The 15,017-nt window shown below is 47.5% G+C and overlaps 7 protein-coding genes, 2 non-coding genes and 2 pseudogenes across 9 annotated transcripts; 5 read left to right on the forward strand and 6 right to left on the reverse strand.

Moving 5' to 3' along the window:
• Positions 1-246: 246 nt before the first annotated feature.
• LOC145992570 (histone H4) lies at positions 247-558 on the reverse strand. The gene has a single exon (XM_083128925.1). The coding sequence runs from the start codon at positions 556-558 to the stop codon at positions 247-249; it is 312 nt and encodes a 103-aa protein (XP_082985051.1).
• A 237-nt stretch (positions 559-795) lies between these two features.
• On the forward strand, positions 796-1,212 carry LOC145992571 (histone H3). Its single transcript, XM_083128926.1, has one exon. It carries the CDS (start codon positions 802-804, stop codon positions 1,210-1,212), a length of 411 nt encoding a protein of 136 aa, XP_082985052.1. The 5' UTR covers positions 796-801.
• Positions 1,213-1,708: 496 nt separating this feature from the next.
• On the reverse strand, positions 1,709-2,296 carry LOC145992856 (histone H1 pseudogene; annotated as a pseudogene).
• A 1,119-nt stretch (positions 2,297-3,415) lies between these two features.
• LOC145993029 (5S ribosomal RNA) lies at positions 3,416-3,534 on the forward strand. Its single transcript, XR_014442241.1, has one exon. It is a non-coding gene; the product is annotated as a 5S ribosomal RNA (ribosomal RNA).
• Positions 3,535-5,637: 2,103 nt separating this feature from the next.
• LOC145991963 (histone H2B) lies at positions 5,638-6,009 on the reverse strand. Its single transcript, XM_083127954.1, has one exon. It carries the CDS (start codon positions 6,007-6,009, stop codon positions 5,638-5,640), a length of 372 nt encoding a protein of 123 aa, XP_082984080.1.
• Positions 6,010-6,208: 199 nt separating this feature from the next.
• On the forward strand, positions 6,209-6,583 carry LOC145991960 (histone H2A). The gene has a single exon (XM_083127950.1). The coding sequence runs from the start codon at positions 6,209-6,211 to the stop codon at positions 6,581-6,583; it is 375 nt and encodes a 124-aa protein (XP_082984076.1).
• Positions 6,584-7,253: 670 nt separating this feature from the next.
• On the reverse strand, positions 7,254-7,568 carry LOC145991967 (histone H4). Its single transcript, XM_083127958.1, has one exon. It carries the CDS (start codon positions 7,563-7,565, stop codon positions 7,254-7,256), a length of 312 nt encoding a protein of 103 aa, XP_082984084.1. The 5' UTR covers positions 7,566-7,568.
• Positions 7,569-7,802: 234 nt separating this feature from the next.
• Positions 7,803-8,219, forward strand: LOC145991966 (histone H3). The gene has a single exon (XM_083127957.1). It carries the CDS (start codon positions 7,809-7,811, stop codon positions 8,217-8,219), a length of 411 nt encoding a protein of 136 aa, XP_082984083.1. The 5' UTR covers positions 7,803-7,808.
• A 511-nt stretch (positions 8,220-8,730) lies between these two features.
• LOC145992857 (histone H1 pseudogene) lies at positions 8,731-9,318 on the reverse strand (annotated as a pseudogene).
• A 1,149-nt stretch (positions 9,319-10,467) lies between these two features.
• Positions 10,468-10,586, forward strand: LOC145993030 (5S ribosomal RNA). Its single transcript, XR_014442242.1, has one exon. It is a non-coding gene; the product is annotated as a 5S ribosomal RNA (ribosomal RNA).
• A 2,130-nt stretch (positions 10,587-12,716) lies between these two features.
• On the reverse strand, positions 12,717-13,088 carry LOC145991962 (histone H2B). The gene has a single exon (XM_083127953.1). The coding sequence runs from the start codon at positions 13,086-13,088 to the stop codon at positions 12,717-12,719; it is 372 nt and encodes a 123-aa protein (XP_082984079.1).
• Between the last annotated feature and the right edge of the window lie 1,929 nt (positions 13,089-15,017).

The raw sequence follows: 15,017 nt of genomic DNA on the forward strand, positions 1-15,017 counted from the left end.
GGGTGGGTAGTCATCTAGCGAATGCTGAGAGTCCTCGCGTGAATATTTTTTGTTGAATTCTCAATTATTTCAATCATTCTTATGTCATTATGAACTCGAGACGAGAGAAATCGTTCGAATCGAGGCTGGGATCAGGGGGTAAGGTTCGGGGAAAGTTGAAAGCTGACATTTCCTTCCTCAAAGAAAAGATTTGTGGCCCTTAGAAGGGCCGATTTTTCAAGATGGAGGACAGGCAAACTAGAGCCCTTAACCTCCGAAACCGTACAAGGTTCTGCCTTGACGTTTGAGTGCGTACACGACGTCCATGGCGGTTACGGTTTTCCTCTTGGCGTGCTCCGTGTAGGTGACGGCATCGCGGATAACGTTCTCCAAGAACACCTTGAGGACGCCGCGTGTCTCTTCGTAGATGAGACCGGAGATTCGCTTCACACCTCCTCGCCGGGCAAGACGGCGGATGGCGGGCTTGGTGATACCCTGGATGTTGTCTCGGAGAACTTTACGGTGGCGCTTGGCACCTCCTTTGCCGAGTCCCTTTCCTCCTTTACCTCTGCCTGTCATTTCTGCAGTGCACGTACGTGGATTCGAAAGATGAGAATGAAGCCTTCCCGGCGAGCCGTCTCAGTTTTGTACGCCTTCGACAGAGGGGGGCAGAATGGCGGGAGCCAATGGGAAATCCGCTTTTCGGTTTGATTTCACGAATCAGGAGCATGCACGGCACCTTTCAGGGCAAAGCATATAAAGGCATGATTTTTGGTTGGCGCGATTGTTTGAAACGGAAACGCTTAGGACAAGCACGCGACAATGGCCCGGACTAAGCAAACTGCACGAAAATCCACCGGAGGCAAGGCCCCAAGGAAGCAGCTCGCCACAAAGGCAGCTAGGAAGAGCGCTCCCGCCACCGGAGGAGTGAAGAAGCCCCATAGGTACAGGCCAGGTACCGTGGCTCTTCGAGAAATCCGTCGCTACCAGAAGAGCACCGAGTTGCTCATCAGGAAGCTTCCTTTCCAGCGTCTCGTCCGCGAGATCGCTCAAGATTTCAAGACCGACTTGCGCTTCCAGAGTTCCGCAGTCATGGCTCTCCAGGAGGCCAGCGAGGCTTACCTCGTCGGTCTCTTCGAAGATACCAACTTGTGTGCCATCCACGCTAAGCGTGTCACTATCATGCCAAAGGACATCCAGCTCGCCCGCCGCATTCGTGGAGAGCGTGCTTAAGCGCATCCCGCTGCCCTTGGCAAACAATCGGTCCTTTTGAGGACCACAAATCCTACTTGGAAAGTACGTTTTGGTCGTATCTCTCTTTATTTTTATTATTATTGTCAATCCCTATCCTCGCGTTTATCCAAAAGTTATTTAAAAAAATAATAATGCCGAAGCAATTGGGCGATATTTCATGAATATTCAGTTTTAATAATAAAGCTCTCGCTAAATCTTTAAATCTAATATCAGTTAGCGATTTCTTACTCGCAGTTCATTTCATAGAATCGATGGAAACGAAGTCAAACAAATTATGACGACATAATGTGACTAGTGTATTGCTTTCATTTTTTTAAAAAAGAAAATGCATGGATGGAAGGGAAAGGATGACACCGTGTCCGATGAAAAGAAAGGTTATAAGATTGAGTGATCGTGCAAATTCGCTCCTTCCAGGAGAATTTTGATGGTCCTCAGAAGGACCTTTTTATGGGGAACACTTGCGTGCTCAACCATTTTACTTCTTTTTTGGTGCAGCCTTCTTTGCTGCCTTGGGCTTGGCAGCCTTCTTTGGCTTTGGCGCCTTTGGTTTCTTGGGCGTCTTTGCCTTTTTCACTTTCGATGGAGACTTCTTTGGCTTTGCAACAGGTGCCTTCTTCTTTTCGCCGGTCTTCTTTGGTCGCTTGGCCGGGGCAGCTTTCTTTGCCGGTTTCTTCTCCTTGGGAGCCGAGCGTTTGGTCTTGGAAACAGCCCCGCTTTCCGGTTTCTCCTTCAGCGACGAAGCGCTGAGTTTGAAAGATCCGGAGGCACCCTTTCCTTTGGTTTGCACCAAAGAACCTGATGCCACGGCGCTCCTCAGGTACTTCTTGATGAAGGGCGCGAGCTTCTCGGCGTCGACCTTGTAGTTCTGGGTGATGTACTTCTTGATGGCCTGCAGGGAAGAGCCTCCGCGCTCCTTCAAGTTCTTGATAGCGTTGTTCACCATCTCGGATGTCCTGGGATGGGAAGGAGCCGTTCTCGGCTTTTTCGCCTTCGAGGACTTCTTGGGCGAAGCCGCCGTCGGGGCTGAGGGAGCTGATGCCGTATCTGCCATATCTACGCTCTTTTCGGAACGAAAATGAATCCACGCGCCGAGTTTCGACCCCCTTTTCTCTCGGAGCGCGGACCGGAGCGAGAGCAGCTCTCAGGCGGGCCGAAGCAAACTGAAGTTTGTAGTTGCCACAACGGTAAGTGTGTTTCCTCCTCTTTCCAAGATTAATTTTTTCAGTGCTGAGCTAGAGAGCACCAGCATCCCTCGTTGTTGGGTACGTTCCGGAAACTTTGAAGTAGCCGTGAAGTGCCGCAGTCCGTCCCCACGACTTCCACGTTCCTCGCTTCCTTCGTGTCAAACTCACCGTAGGTGTACGCGCGACCTCCATATGCCCGTGATTTCCTTAGTTTTCTCTGAGAAAAGGTAGAAGGTGCGTCGGTTGCACGGAGGAGATGGAAGTTCAATCCTTCCCCTATTCTCTTGCTGAGAATCAGGTGCCTTGAGCATACGACAGGCCTCTCAAGCCAATCTCCGAAGTAGCGTGTGTCGCACACGCCTGTGTTTGAACGAAGCTGGCCTACTTCCAATGTATAGCCTTTAATTTCGTTTATAGGCGAAAATCTATCGCATGAGGACTGTGGTTCGATTCGAAAGCAGCCATTTGCACCGAAAGTTAGCGCGGTCCTTCCTGCTCTCCGCCGATAAATAATAATAATGTAATAGTTTGTGTCGAGGTGCCCGTTGCCTACTTTGGTTTGTGGGAATAGCGCGTATTCGAGAACTCGATGAAGTTGTCCGAAGATAGCACAAAAATAGGAAATAGCTATATATATATATATATATATATATATATAACTACGCACTGGTAATGATCAGGCTGGAATGTTCATACGAACTAACCGAGCCCAATCACTTTTTCGTTGTTAGGTCCTGGGTATATAGTGTGGAATCAAAAAGGTTGGTCATGAGATTCACTTTTATTCACTGCACTAAATTTTCTTCTCTATCTTGTAGCTTTTATGTTCACACATCTCTGGAAGGGTGTTAAAGCACATTTCTCACTATGACTACAATGAAATGTATAATTATTTGTTATGTTTCTTCTACACGTTCTTGGCAGTGCCCATGAGACGAGACATTTCCCCGAAAACGAGAAGTTGGACTATATGTACCTTACCGAAAGCAGTATCTTTCGCCAACGGCCATACCACGCTGAATATACCGGTTCTCGTCCGATCACCGAAGTCAAGCAGCGTCGGGCCTGGTCAGTACTTGGATGGGTGACCGCCTGGGAACACCAGGTGCTGTTGGCATCCTTTTTGTTTTTCAAGGTTGAAAGTGGCCTTTTATTTGTGAATTGAAGCCAATCAATCACCCACAGTTTTTGCAGAATCGCTTTTTTTTTTTTTTTTTTTTTTTTTTTTTTTTAATATACCTGTCATCAAATAATAATAATAATGTAAGTGAAGAATGTATATTAGTATATATGAATATCGGGGAAGGCGACTTTCTTCTGTTTTTTGGGGCTTGCGGGGTTGCAGGGTGCGTTCTTATTACCGGCGGCCGCCATAATCCCGGCGGGGAGCGCTGGCCTGCCCGGCGGATCCGCCGCGTCGCTCCCCGAAGAGCCCGGCGTTGGTAGTTTTCGGCGAGGATACGTGCCGGCGGTTGCAGGGAGTGTGTTTTTTGGGCGTTTTTATTTTTTTGCAAAATGCCATCGCCGTGGAAGGAGGCGTTCGCTAAAGGGATAGTCCCGGCCCGGCAACCCTGATCCGTTGGCAATTTCGCCCGAAACGCACCGGGGCGGGGGGGGGGGGGGTGCACACGCAGAATAAAGAATTGGAAATGTCGCATACTCGTTGGCGAGGACACGTAAACCGAGGTTCTGTTTCAACCGATGCATGTCAAATCTCGCGTCTTTTCCCTTCGGAAAGGGAATGCTCGATCAGTGCAGTGATGTGAAAGTGTCCCCGCTAGTGGACAATTTAGCAGAAGGCAAGTGGGGAAGGTCCTGGTCAGAACGGTTACTTTTGGCAGCAAACGGTTACGAAACTGTTACTTTTGTCAGTAAACTGTTACAAAACGGTTACTTTTGGCAGTAAACTGTTACGAAACGGTTACGAAACTGTTAGTTTTAGCAGGGAACGGTTACAAAACCGTTACTTTTGGCAGCAGACGGTTACGAAATCGTTACTTTTGGCAGCAGACCGTTACATAACCGTTACTTTTTGCAGCAAACGAATTAACGATAAAATGACCATTCGGTATTTCTCGACTGGTCGGGAGTCGGGAAGTCATTTCCCGAAGTCGGGATCGGGACAGGATCCCCCCCCGGTCCCGACTTTTCGGGATCCCGCACACCCCTAATATTAATGCATAGGATGGAATGAACATTTTTTTTTTGCCATGTCAACGTAACCTAACCTCCCAGAGGATCTGGGTTCAGACGAACGCGAGACAAATTCCTGGAAAAAGGACCTTGCGTAAGACAACTTTGGTTCCTCTTCAAAAATTCGCGTACACTTTCGTTGTGTAGTCAGCATGTAATGATACCGAATGGAGGCATGTAGGCGTTCGAACCCCACCCCTAACTGAACAAAAAAATGCTAATCGTCCGGGATCGTAAGTTGAAGTTCCACCCCCCCCCCCCCCGATGCCGCCGCCCTCTGGAAACAACGTTCAGATCAATTCTTGGAGTAACCGATTTCAAATGCAACGGTTCCCGCCAAATGTCACACTTCGTTGAGCGTACCAGTTCTCACCCTTTCATAGAAGTTAAGTGAGCCCTTTTAGTGCAAATTATGAATGTGACTGCCAAACTCTTCCTTTTTCCCTGCTCGTGGAGAAAACTTAAAGTAATTTTGAAAGTAAAATGAAGGAAAACACGAAAAATGAAATAAAATCACGACCTAACAAAACCTAACCTAATGTAACCCAACCGAGTATATGCAGATATTAATCTGTGTGTACCTTTCACTGCCATACTCTAGTAACAAACGTACAATTGTGAAATAGAAACCTGAAAGTTATTTTTGTTAAATATACAAGTTTATTTTATGTGTTCATCCAAAATAATAATGCGCCGAATCAATAATTGTTCCAAGTCTTAGGTAATTTTTTTGCAGTGGCATTTTGTCCAAATGTAACTCTAAAAGTCCTATTCAGCAAAAGAAACTAAAAAATTTGGAAATTTAGCCTATTTTTGTAAATTACGTGCTGGTTAAGGTCGTACCTTAAAAGCATTTTTTTTTTTATATATACGTAAGGTCAAAAATCTTCTCGCTTGCAGGCTGAGATATCGTTAGGTTATGTAAGTGTACGTTTCGGAGGGGTGGTAGACAAGTTCGTCCAATTCCAAGATTCAATTTTTGGCCCTAAAAAGGGCCTTTTTCGGCAAGGTAATTATTTCCTTGAGTTTACTTTGAGCTGGTGTACTTAGTCACGGCCTTGGTGCCTTCACTGACGGCGTGCTTGGCCAGTTCACCGGGGAGGAGCAGCCGAACGGCCGTCTGGATCTCCCTGCTGGTGATGGTCGATCGCTTGTTGTAATGAGCGAGCCTGGAAGCTTCGGCGGCAATGCGCTCGAAGATGTCGTTGACGAAGCTGTTCATGATGCTCATCGCCTTGCTGGAGATGCCGGTGTCAGGGTGAACTTGCTTCAACACCTTGTAGATGTAAATTGCGTAGCTCTCCTTCCTCCTCCGCTTCTTCTTTTTGTCTCCCTTGGAGATGTTCTTCTGGGCCTTTCCGGCCTTTTTGGCGGCTTTTCCACTTGTCTTTGGCGGCATGTTGCAGACAGACTCGATGTGCGCCCAAACCGTCGATTCTTTTTAAGAAAGGACGGTTGATATCAGACGGACCAATGGCGCTTCGAGACGTGTCTCCCGGACGCTCTCATTCGCGGCGATTCAACACTACTTAACAAAACCACCAAACTGGCTGGCAAAAATTTGTGTTTTCACGTTGTATCGATAGCAAGAGATCATCATGTCTGGACGCGGAAAGGGAGGAAAAGTGAAGGGAAAGAGCAAGTCTCGCTCCAGCCGAGCCGGACTTCAGTTCCCCGTCGGCAGAATCCACCGACTTTTGCGAAAGGGCAATTATGCCGAACGTGTCGGTGCCGGTGCACCGGTTTACCTGGCCGCCGTCATGGAATATTTGGCCGCCGAAGTCTTGGAGTTGGCCGGCAATGCTGCTCGCGATAACAAGAAGACCAGGATCATCCCCCGTCACTTGCAGTTGGCCATCAGAAACGACGAGGAGTTGAACAAGCTCCTTTCTGGGGTCACGATCGCCCAGGGTGGCGTGCTGCCCAACATCCAGGCGGTCCTTCTTCCCAAGAAAACCGAGAAGAAAGCTTAAGCTGACACCCTACCCCCTCAGCTTCTAGCAAATCGGCCCTTGTAAGGGCCACCAATTACCTTAGGAAAGGGTCATTGTCTACTCTATTTTTTTAAGTTTTCAAGTTTGAAGTCTGTAGTCTAATCAGGACTTGTAACTTGGCATGCAAATCCTGTGTTGATTCAATGTTGTTTGCCTATTTCCGATAATGTCAGAGAATAGTGGCTTACCTGTGCGTATACATCTTGTAAATTTTGATAGCATAGAGATTATGACGTGTGTTTTGTTTTCGGTGGAGTCAAGCTGCACTGAAAATAATAATAATAAAAAAATATATATATGTTCGCCTGAGTTATATTAATTGATGTTATAATTTGACAGAAGCAATCTGAATTTCACATAAATTCCTTTTGCTTTGCTAAACGACGAACGAAGAAGCAACGAGGGGTGGATAGTCATCTAGCGAATGCTGAGAGTCCTCGCGTGAATATTTTTTGTTGAATTCTCAATTATTTCAATCATTCTTATGTCATTATCAACTCCAGACGAGAGAAATCGTTCGAATCGAGGCTGGGATCAGGGGGTAAGGTTCGGGGAAAGTTGAAAGCTGACATTTCCTTCCTCAAAGAAAAGATTTGTGGCCCTTAGAAGGGCCGATTTTTCAAGATGGAGGACAGGCAAATTAGAGCCCTTAACCTCCGAAACCGTACAAGGTTCTGCCTTGACGTTTGAGTGCGTACACGACGTCCATGGCGGTTACGGTTTTCCTCTTGGCGTGCTCCGTGTAGGTGACGGCATCGCGGATAACGTTCTCCAAGAACACCTTGAGGACGCCGCGTGTCTCTTCGTAGATGAGACCGGAGATTCGCTTCACACCTCCTCGCCGGGCAAGACGGCGGATGGCGGGCTTGGTGATACCCTGGATGTTGTCTCGGAGAACTTTACGGTGGCGCTTGGCACCTCCTTTGCCGAGTCCCTTTCCTCCTTTACCTCTGCCTGTCATTTCTGCAGTGCACGTACGTGGATTCGAAAGATGAGAATGAAGCCTTCCCGGCGAGCCGGCTCAGTTTTGTACGCCTTCGACAGAGGGGGGCAGAATGGCGGGAGCCAATGGGAAATCCGCTTTTCGGTTTGATTTCACGAATCAGGAGCATGCACGGCACCTTTCAGGGCAAAGCATATAAAGGCATGATTTTTGGTTGGCGCGATTGTTTGAAACGGAAACGCTTAGGACAAGCACGCGACAATGGCCCGGACTAAGCAAACTGCACGAAAATCCACCGGAGGCAAGGCCCCAAGGAAGCAGCTCGCCACAAAGGCAGCTAGGAAGAGCGCTCCCGCCACCGGAGGAGTGAAGAAGCCCCATAGGTACAGGCCAGGTACCGTGGCTCTTCGAGAAATCCGTCGCTACCAGAAGAGCACCGAGTTGCTCATCAGGAAGCTTCCTTTCCAGCGTCTCGTCCGCGAGATCGCTCAAGATTTCAAGACCGACTTGCGCTTCCAGAGTTCCGCAGTCATGGCTCTCCAGGAGGCCAGCGAGGCTTACCTCGTCGGTCTCTTCGAAGATACCAACTTGTGTGCCATCCACGCTAAGCGTGTCACTATCATGCCAAAGGACATCCAGCTCGCCCGCCGCATTCGTGGAGAGCGTGCTTAAGCGCATCCCGCTGCCCTTGGCAAACAATCGGTCCTTTTGAGGACCACAAATCCTACTTGGAAAGTACGTTTTGGTCGTATCTCTCTTTATTTTTATTATTATTGTCAATCCCTATCCTCGCGTTTATCCAAAAGTTATTTAAAATAATAACGCCGAAGCAATTGGGCGATATTTCATGAATATTCAGTTTTAATAATATATGGGTCAAAAGCTCTCGCTAAATCTTTAAATCTAATATCAGTTAGCGGTTTCTTGCTCGCAGTTCATTTCATAGAATCGATGGAAACGAAGTCAAACAAATTATGACTACATAATGTGACAAGTGTATTGCTTTCATGGTTTACATTTTTTTAAAAAAAAAATGCATGGATGGAAGGGAAAGGATGACACCGTGTCCGATGAAAAGAAAGGTTATAAGATTGAGTGATCGTGCAAATTCGCTCCTTCCAGGAGAATTTTGATGGTCCTCAGAAGGACCTTTTTATGGGGAACACTTGCGTGCTCAACCATTTTACTTCTTTTTTGGTGCAGCCTTCTTTGCTGCCTTGGGCTTGGCAGCCTTCTTTGGCTTTGGCGCCTTTGGTTTCTTGGGCGTCTTTGCCTTTTTCACTTTCGATGGAGACTTCTTTGGCTTTGCAACAGGTGCCTTCTTCTTTTCGCCGGTCTTCTTTGGTCGCTTGGCCGGGGCAGCTTTCTTTGCCGGTTTCTTCTCCTTGGGAGCCGAGCGTTTGGTCTTGGAAACAGCCCCGCTTTCCGGTTTCTCCTTCAGCGACGAAGCGCTGAGCTTGAAAGATCCGGAGGCACCCTTTCCTTTGGTTTGCACCAAAGAACCTGATGCCACGGCGCTCCTCAGGTACTTCTTGATGAAGGGCGCGAGCTTCTCGGCGTCGACCTTGTAGTTCTGGGTGATGTACTTCTTGATGGCCTGCAGGGAAGAGCCTCCGCGCTCCTTCAAGTTCTTGATAGCGTTGTTCACCATCTCGGATGTCCTGGGATGGGAAGGAGCCGTTCTCGGCTTTTTCGCCTTCGAGGACTTCTTGGGCGAAGCCGCCGTCGGGGCTGAGGGAGCTGATGCCGTATCTGCCATATCTACGCTCTTTTCGGAACGAAAATGAATCCCCGCGCTTGGTTTCGACCCCCTTTTCTCTCGGAGCGCGGACCGGAGCGAGAGCAGCTCTCAGGCGGGCCGAAGCAAACTGAAGTTTGTAGTTGCCACAACGGTAAGTGTGTTTCCTCCTCTTTCCAAGATTAATTTTTTCAGTGCTGAGCTAGAGAGCACCAGCATCCCTCGTTGTTGGGTACGTTCCGGAAACTTTGAAGTAGCCGTGAAGTGCCGCAGTCCGTCCCCACGACTTCCACGTTCCTCGCTTCCTTCGTGTCAAACTCACCGTAGGTGTACGCGCGACCTCCATATGCCCGTGATTTCCTTAGTTTTCTCTGAGAAAAGGTAGAAGGTGCGTCGGTTGCACGGAGGAGATGGAAGTTCAATCCTTCCCCTATTCTCTTGCTGAGAATCAGGTGCCTTGAGCATACGACAGGCCTCTCAAGCCAATCTCCGAAGTAGCGTGTGTCGCACACGCCTGTGTTTGAACGAAGCTGGCCTACTTCCAATGTATAGCCTTTAATTTCGTTTATAGGCGAAAATCTATCGCATGAGGACTGTGGTTCGATTCGAAAGCAGCCATTTGCACCGAAAGTTAGCGCGGCCCTTCCTGCTCTCCGCCGATAAATAATAATAATGTAATAGTTTGTGTCGAGGTGCCCGTTGCCTACTTTGGTTTGTGGGAATAGCGCGTATTCGAGAACTCGATGAAGTTGTCCGAAGATAGCACAAAAATAGGAAATAGCTAGGCTGGAGAGACTATATATATATATATATATATATATATATATATATATATATATATAACTACGCACTGGTAATGATCAGGCTGGAAAGTTCATACGAACTAACCGAGCCCAATCACTTTTTCGTTGTTAGGTCCTGGGTATATAGTGTGGAATCAAAAAGGTTGGTCATGAGATTCACTTTTATTCACTGCACTAAATTTTCTTCCCTATCTTGTAGCTTTTATGTTCACACATCTCTCGAAGGGTGTTAAAGCACATTTCTCACTATGACTACAATGAAATGTATAATTATTTGTTATGTTTCTTCTACACGTTCTTGGCAGTGCCCACGAGACGAGACATTTCCCCGAAAACGAGAAGTTGGACTATATGTACCTTACCGAAAGCAGTATCTTTCGCCAACGGCCATACCACGCTGAATATACCGGTTCTCGTCCGATCACCGAAGTCAAGCAGCGTCGGGCCTGGTCAGTACTTGGATGGGTGACCGCCTGGGAACACCAGGTGCTGTTGGCATCCTTTTTCTTTTTCAAGGTTCATAGTGGCCTTTTATTTGTGAATCGAAGCCGATCAATCACCCACAGTTTTTGCACAATCGCTTTTTTTTTTTTTTTTTTATGTACATGTCATCAAATAATAATAATAATAATATAAGTGAAGAATGTATATTAGTATATATGAATATCGGGGAAGGCGACGTTCTTCTGTTTTTTGTGGCGTGCGGGGTTGCAGGGTGCGTTCTTATTACCGGCGGCCGCCATAATCCCGGCGGGGAGCGCTGGCCTGCCCGGCGGATCCGCCGCGTCGCTCCCCGAAGAGGCCGGCGTTGGTAGTTTTCGGCGAGGATACGTGCCGGCGGTTGCAGGGAGTGTGTTTTTTGGGCGTTTTTATTTTTTTGCAAAATGCCATCGCCGTGGAAGGAGGCGTTCGCTAAAGGGATAGTCCCGGCCCGGCAACCCTGATCCGTTGGCAATTTCGCCCGAAACGCACCGGGGGGGGGGGGGGTGCACACGCAGAATAAAGAATTGGAAATGTCGCATACTCGTTGGCGAGGACACGTAAACCGAGGTTCTGTTTCAACCGATGCATGTCAAATCTCGCGTCTTTTCCCTTCGGAAAGGGAATGCTCGATCAGTGCAGTGATGTGAAAGTGTCCCCGCTAGTGGACAATTTAGCAGAAGGCAAGTGGGGAAGGTCCTGGTCGGAACGGTTACTTTTGGCAGCAAACGGTTACGAAACTGTTACTTTTGTCAGTAAACTGTTACAAAACGGTTACTTTTGGCAGTAAACTGTTACAAAACGGTTACTTTTGGCAGTAAACGGTTACAAAACGGTTACTTTTGGCAGTAAACGGTTAGTTTTAGCAGGGAACGGTTACAAAACCGTTACTTTTGGCAGCAGACGGTTACGAAATCGTTACTTTTGGCAGCAGACCGTTACATAACCGTTACTTTTTGCAGGAAACGAATTAACGATAAAATGACCATTCGGTATTTCTCGACTGGTCGGGAGTCGGGAAGTCATTTCCCGAAGTCGGGATCGGGACAGGATCCCCCCCCGGTCCCGACTTTTCGGGATCCCGCACACCCCTAATATTAATGCATAGGATGGAATGAACATTTTTTTTTTGCCATGCCAACGTAACCTAACCTCCCAGAGGATCTGGGTTCAGACGAACGCGAGACAAATTCCTGGAAAAAGGACCTTGCCTAAGACAACTTTGGTTCCTCTTCAAAAATTCGCGTACACTTTCGTTGTGTAGTCAGCATGTAATGATACCGAATGGAGGCATGTAGGCGTTCGAACCACACCCCTAACTGAACAAAAAAATGCTAATCTTCCGGGATCGTAAGTTGAAGTTCCACCCCCCCCCCCCCCCGATGCCGCCGCCCTCCGGAAACAACGTTCAGATCAATTCTTGGAGTAACCGATTTCTAATGCAACGGTTCCCGCCAAATGTCACAGTTCGTTGAGCGTACCAGTTCTCACCCTTTCATAGAAGTTAAGTGAGCCCTTTTAGTGCAAATTATGAATGTGACTGCCAAACTCTTCCTTTTTCCCTGCTCGTGGAGAAAACTTAAAGTAATTTTGAAAGTAAAATGAAGGAAAACACGAAAAATGAAATAAAATCACGACCTAACAAAACCTAACCTAATGTAACCCAACCGAGTATATGCAGATATTAATCTGTGTGTACCTTTCACTGCCATACTCTAGTAACAAACGTACAATTGTAAAATAGAAACGTGAAAGTTATTTTTGTTAAATATACAAGTTTATTTTATGTGTTCATCCAAAATAATAATGCGCCGAATCAATTGTTCCAAGTCTTAGGTTATTTTTTTGCAGAGGCATTTTGTCCAAATGTAACTCTAAAAGTCCTATTCAGCAAAAGAAACTAAAAAATTTGGAAATTTAGCCTATTTTTGTAAATTACGTGCTGGTTGACATTAACATTCATTCGTACCTTAAAAGCATTTTTTTTATATACGTAAGGTCAAAAATCTTTTCGCTTGCAGGCTGAGATATCGTTAGGTTATGTAAGTGTACGTTTCGGAGGGGTGGTAGACAAGTTCGTCCAATTCCAAGATTCAATTTTTGGCCCTAAAAAGGGCCTTTTTCGGCAAGGTAACTATTTCCTTGAGTTTACTTTGAGCTGGTGTACTTAGTCACGGCCTTGGTGCCTTCACTGACGGCGTGCTTGGCCAGTTCACCGGGGAGGAGCAGCCGGACGGCCGTCTGGATCTCCCTGCTGGTGATGGTCGATCGCTTGTTGTAATGAGCGAGCCTGGAAGCTTCGGCGGCAATGCGCTCGAAGATGTCGTTGACGAAGCTGTTCATGATGCTCATCGCCTTGCTGGAGATGCCGGTGTCAGGGTGAACTTGCTTCAACACCTTGTAGATGTAAATTGCGTAGCTCTCCTTCCTCCTCCGCTTCTTCTTTTTGTCTCCCTTGGAGATGTTCTTCTGGGCCTTTCCGGCCTTTTTGGCGGCTTTTCCACTTGTCTTTGGCGGCATGTTGCAGACAGACTCGATGTGCTGGTCTGGTCTGGTCTTTCTTGGCGTTTGGAATAATCATGGAGTGTCGGGTCTGGCCCATGACTCCTATATGTGTTATGTTTTAGGAGTATGTTTGTTGTCGGTGTTTTTCTCCTATGCTTGTGTGGCTGACGGAGTTATTTTTTTTTTTTTTTTTTTTTTTTTTTTTTTTTCTGAGTTTACAGAAGTTACTGTCTAGGCATGGCGTGTACCTGTCTCGTGGCTGGGCGTCTGCCGATGTTCTGGACTGTTGGGTTTTCGTGGTTAAGTGTGTTTTGCCAGAACTTGTGCACTAGGTATCTGATGTGGTTATCCAGGGTTGTCATCTCCAGGTCTTCGTGGAGTTGAGTGATTCGTGTTGATCTTTCGTGTCCTGATATCATCCTACATGCCCTGTTTTGAATCACTTGTAGTAGGTACTGGTGGGATTTTGCGGCGTGTGCCCACGCCGGTGCTGCATACGTCAGTGCTGGTCGGATCATCGTGTTGTAGATTCTCACCCTTGTCTCTATGGTTAGGGCGCTGCTCTTGAAGATGGGGTAGAGGGCGAGTGCTCTGTTGAGTCCTTTTTTGCTTGAGTCTTGGAGGTGCTGTCGGAAGGTTAGTCCTGCGTCTAGTTTTACTCCCAGGTATTTGGTAGTAGTCTTCTTCGGGATGTCATTTCCGTGTAGTTGTAGCTGGTGTGGTGCTCTTGGTCGTCTCCTGGTGAACATGATAGCTTCACTTTTGGTTGCATTGACTTGCATTCGCCATTTTGTCGTCCAGTCCTCTAGTTTGCGTAGCTGTTCTTGCATGGTTGGGTATAGCCATCTGATGTTCTTGCTGCTGGTGTAGTAGGCGACATCGTCTGCATACGTAGCTTGGTGGCATTGTTGCATTTGTGGCATGTCTGACGTGTAGATTGTGAACAGGAGTGGGGAGAGGGTCGATCCCTGTGGCACTCCTGCCCTGCTGGTCTTTGTTGACGATCTGCTTCCGGCGAAGGTGACGTAGAAACGTCTGTCTTGGAGGAATGATGATATTAATGCGGTGATCCATTGGGGGTATCCTTTTTGGGTGAGTTTGTAGATTAGTCCCTGTGTCCATATCTTGTCAAACGCCTTCTCGATGTCCAGGAACACTGCCAGGGTGTGTTCCTTGTTGTTGTATCCTGTGGTGATATGATCTATGAGTCGCACTAGCTGTGTGGTAGTCGAGTGGCCTGATCTGAATCCGTACTGGTGGTCTGGTATTATGTTGAGGGCTGCCGTGACGTTCCTGAGTCTTTGTAGTAGTACACGTTCGAAGAGCTTGCTGATGTGGTTTAGTAGGCTTATCGGTCGATAGTTCTGTGGGAAGAGCTTGTCTTTTCCTGGTTTAGGGATCATGATGACTTTAGCTGTCTTCCAGCTTATGGGTATGTGTCCGGTGAGCAGGATGGCGTTGAATAACTTCGTTGTTTGCACCAGCGTCTTCCTGGGGAGGTGTTTAAGTTGTTGGGTGCTGATCTTGTCCGGGCCAGGAGCTTTCCTTGCTGGCAGTTGGCGGATGATTCGGGCAACTTCTGCAGGTGAGGTGAGTATGGGATTCTCCTCTCCCTGTCTGTCTCTCTCCTCCTCTAGGGCTTCCTCCACTAGTGTGATGGTGTCTTCGTCGTATGGCTCGGCTGGGGTGTTGAACTGTTCCTCTAGATGATCAGCGAATATTTCGGCTTGTTCCTCAGGTTGGAAGGCCAGTCCTCTCGGTCCGTGTAGTAGTGGCGTGGTTCCTGTGGCTCTGTTGGTGAGTGAGCGAGTGATTTTCCAGAACTGCTGGTCCAGCTTCTGGTGTTCAGCCAGCAGGTCGTCCCATTTTTGCTGTTGGTGGTGCCACATTCGTTTCTTTAGCTTCCCTGCTAGCACGTTCCAGATGGTTTTGTATTGACGATTC

The sequence above is a fragment of the Lepisma saccharinum genome, chromosome 9, assembly GCF_977018435.1.
Source record: "Lepisma saccharinum chromosome 9, izLepSacc3.1, whole genome shotgun sequence".
NCBI lineage: Eukaryota > Metazoa > Arthropoda > Insecta > Zygentoma > Lepismatidae > Lepisma > Lepisma saccharinum.